We start from the raw sequence: 4,414 nt of genomic DNA, 5'->3' as shown, positions 1-4,414 counted from the left end.
ATGTGAATATGACTGAAAAATTTCATTTTTTCTGAAAAGGTGGTGTCTATTTACTTGTGACCACGCTGTGTATATATTCCATATATATTGCAAATGTTAACATCTGAGGTACTTTAATGGGCAGAACCCTTAGGGCTAGTTGTTGGAGTGTCAACTATACTACCGATTACACCAAATTTATCTAATTGAGGATTGCAGTGGTGAGTAGAGCTCACATATCGCTAACTCGAGGTAATTTACAGTTAGAATAAACAAACGGATTCCAAGACTAACATTGAACATAATACAGCAACATTAAATAGGTCTTTCCATATAGTATACACTGTTAACATCAATAGTTAAAGATTTACTAAACTGTTAATTTCTCACAACTTTACTTTTCACCTTTCAGTTAACACTATTAATCAATACATATATACAACATTTCTCTCTAGTATAAGTATTAACTGCCTTTAATAAACTACATTAATTGAACAAGAGAGAGAGAGCAATTCTATACTTACAACAAAGTTGGACTGATATACTTCTTTCTGGGGAACTCTGATTTTTAGCTCCAGACATAAGTTTTTATACTATATTTTCTTTGTATTCTTTCGACCTTCCAAATAGTATTCCTAACTACCTGTAAGTAGTTCTATCACTTTATTGGTCAATCTGTGCAACTTCCCGGGCTAATTAAAAAAAAGAACCAAAACTCTCAAGTAATTGGTTACTGTGATGGTGAGTGCTCCAGTTGCCTTTTTACTTGTATTACACTGGTCTGGAGTAACAGATCTCACATCAAAGCACCAATTTGAGATGCTATCATAAACTTTTAAATAGCCTTTACAGTGCTACTAACTCGGCGTCAGTAACTTATCACTGTCAACTCGTGACTAGTGTTTTTCTCAGCATCCTTGCTGTAGCTTCATTTTTTTATATCTCTTAACTCCCTCACAGCAAGGCTCACAACCTATCAACATACAAGACTTACTGAGATCTTATCATTCTCTAGTTTCATCATATAACTATTTCATACAAGTTACCTGCTCCTAGTGCTGCTTGTCTAGCTGGATTCTGACCAACACCAGCCTGGTACACATTCCCTATGTAAGTTTCTTGAACAGCATCTTTTGGAATACCTGAAAGGTGAATGATTAAACTGATTCTTAAAATTTTTGAATATTGTAACAAGAAAGAACAGGAGGTTGAAACTGATTCATGTTGAAACAGTTTTGAAAGATAGTCAGAATAAAGATAAATTACTATATATAAGCTATTTACAGATAAAAATAAATATTGTAATTTAAATAATGTCAGGCTTAAGCATGAAAGCTTTAGGCTCTTGATGAATCTATAAAGCATTTAAAACATGAACTACTATGACAAGTTACAGATCAAAAATGATCTTCGTTACTGTAGAAGCTGTGACATCTAATAAATAATACTTAATCAGTAAGTAAGCTCGAAATGAAACTTAACACTAACAGTATAGTTAATTTTTTTTTAGAAACTATACAATATGTTAAATTACAAAATTCACATTTGGAAGAATAGAACATTTCAGTATCAAAACAATACTGTAGAAGTATTCTAAATTGTTCTTGTAATATCAAATGAATAAAATAAGAATACATTTAATTCTGTTGTTTGATTGACAACAACAAGTAAAATGTATAATGCTGAAAGAACAAATTATATAACTGAAAAAGAAAGAAAGTAAAAGCAGGAACATGAGAAAACACATGAGAAAGATACCTGCTCTCTCCAGAGCTGCTTGAATTGCAATTGTTCCTAACCTAGGAGCAGTCAAAGACCCTAATGAACCTCTGAAGGCTCCCATGGGTGTACGAGCTGCAGAGACAACAAAAACTTCCTAGAAATAGAAAAATATGGTAAAATACAGTGCAACAGTACACAAAAAAGATCTTGACATAAAAACCTTGTGTAATAATTCATATTTCACCTATTGTTTAGAGACAAAACTGACATGTACATGAACATAAAAAATGCATCCTATTGATTAGCCTACATTACTAGAATAATAATTCTAAACTGCACATAATTAAACATTGAGAAGCCAATTTATATCCCATTTTTGATACTATTAGAATCTCTTTATTTTAATTAAAAGTCAATTTTAACAAATATAATTTTCACATATACATTTGATTTTTAAAATTATGTTAAAAGAAAGGACATATTCAAAAAGAGCAAATATAGGAGAACTTCACTCTGAGCAATGCTCAAGTAGGTCAGCTGACTGGATTTTTTTTTCTTAGTTTTTTTGGAAACTATGATAGAGGATACACTACGATAGGCAAATATTAATAAAACATAACCATTGAGTACTTCTAAGAATAACTGGTAGTATGATCAAATTTTATCTAGCACAGTCTTATACAGAAACAAAATACATCTGAATCTGGCCCTACTTAAAACACACAGTACACCAAAAGTATGTTTCTTGTTGAAATTTTTCATTATTATTTTTTTAATCTTCATCAACTGTACATCATCTGCTGTTTTTCAACCATGATTTAACATTTAAATTATCCACTTTGTTGATGTGATATATATGATTAGTTAGGCAATGGAAGAATTATAATAGTTTTATTGAAACAGCAAATAACTACTAATAATCTGTCTACTAGTATTTTAGAATTTTTTATTCACTTTCTAAGCTGTCATTATAAATATTGAAATCATCTTTTTTTTTTAACTGTGCTACAACTAGAGAATGTTTTAGCCACTAAGCAGGGATTCAAAATCGGTCTCAAATGAGCAAGTCTCTACAAGACCTAGATTTATTTTATTATAATAATTGCTTCCTTCATTGACAGAAAAAAAATGCTCATTGTTTTCTTAGTTACATAAAATATAAGAGCTATTAATGATTCAAACATCAACAAAATATTGAAAGAATAATTGTTGATTCAATAACAAAATTGAATTAATATACTACACATTAAAATTTATACAAGCAGTTTTATATCAAGTACAGTTCTGCATAAAGTCTCATCTACCGAGATTCAAACATACCTTAAAACCACCTCCAGATGCAAGCATTCTGGCAAGAACTTTGTTTGTGCACTGAAATACATATTAGAAATAGTTAACTTACGTGTAAAAATTCATGTTAAAATGAAAAACTATGAAATGCACTTGCATGTAAGGAAGTTATTACTTGTCTGTACTCTAAAGCCATTTTTACTATATTAATTTACTTATTTTCAGACTTCTAATATGAAAGATAATTCAAATTATACATGTTGGCAATAGCTGTATGTCATCAGTACATGTTGATTGAAATACAGATGAAAAAATTCAAAATTTATAATATATAGCAGCTTCTTATATTAAGGACAAACCAGCCTTCAGACAAAATTTATACCAACTTTTCTTTTTCCTTATACACTATTTCAAATAAAAGCATTAAATATGATTAAAAACATTTAACCTTCACATATTCTAAACTTTTTTTTATCTACAAATACAGTAGCTAACAATCTTATTTGCATTATTAAAGTTAAGTTTGTTTTTCTAATGCTTCAAATAGGTTTTGTTATTTAATATGTTAGAAATTACTAAGTTAACATTTAAAGCATAAACAGCAACACGTTTTAATGTTTTCTTAAAGGTTTTAATAGTTTCCCTTACTCTCAGGTGTTAGCTTTACATTTCATCCCCAGACATTATAAGGTTCCTTTATTCGATACACATAGATACACTGACAAAAATGAAAAGATGAATATTCTTTCCCCACAAATTTAAGTGAGGAATACTCGGTTATAGTCTTAATTCTTTCATGCTTTGGCCCTTATGCTCAGGATTAATCTACATAAGTGATGCAAATGCTAAGCATTGGGAGTAATTTTATGCATAAAAAATATATATATATACACTAGATGTATTTACTCATAGTCCCCAAAAATGTTCTGTTTCAAGAGTAACTAAAAACAAAATTAAGAGTAACAAATATTTTTATTTCTTGAAGTTCATATATCATGCTATGTTGTAGCCTACAGAGTGAAAAATTCTTCTCATGATTCATGGCATGCTCACAATTTACTGACATCACGACAGTATGAATTGCAATGTTAAGTGTCCCTTGTGTGATGTCATTTTAGTGTCTACTAACTGACTGACTGACAGACAACACACTTTGATGGTTTTTTTAATACAGTGCTATGCATGGATTCTCAAGTTTTGCAAGTCAAATTTCAAAATGATTTTTCTTTTTAAGAAGGACAGCTTTGAATCAAATGTAGTACAGAAATAAACCTCAATATCTTAAATAACCATTGTTTTGTTATTACTATCATGATAACAATATTCATAACCACCTTCACCTATGCAACAGAATTAACTAACTGATCAATCATACGAGATCAAGTGAGTGATTTCAGACCAATAGGATATATGATTATTTGTT

The 4,414-nt window shown here is 29.9% G+C and overlaps 1 protein-coding gene across 1 annotated transcript in view; it reads right to left on the bottom strand.

The window, feature by feature from the left end:
* Window positions 1-4,414, bottom strand: part of LOC106467774 (acetyl-CoA acetyltransferase, mitochondrial-like) — a 27,142-nt gene that overhangs the window by 19,711 nt on the left and 3,017 nt on the right. Inside the window, exons 2-4 of the mRNA XM_013928150.2 lie at window positions 3,022-3,072; window positions 1,738-1,855; window positions 1,026-1,121 (exon numbers count right to left, since the gene is read on the bottom strand). Of these exons, the coding sequence (XP_013783604.2) occupies window positions 1,026-1,121; window positions 1,738-1,855; window positions 3,022-3,072 (265 nt within the window). The remainder of the gene's footprint in view (window positions 1-1,025; window positions 1,122-1,737; window positions 1,856-3,021; window positions 3,073-4,414) is intronic.

This window comes from Limulus polyphemus, unplaced genomic scaffold (assembly GCF_000517525.1).
Source record: "Limulus polyphemus unplaced genomic scaffold, Limulus_polyphemus-2.1.2 Scaffold2736, whole genome shotgun sequence".
Lineage (NCBI taxonomy): Eukaryota > Metazoa > Arthropoda > Merostomata > Xiphosura > Limulidae > Limulus > Limulus polyphemus.
The sequence above is the reverse complement of the archived record's forward strand: the minus strand, read 5'-3'. Positions and strand labels throughout refer to the sequence as shown.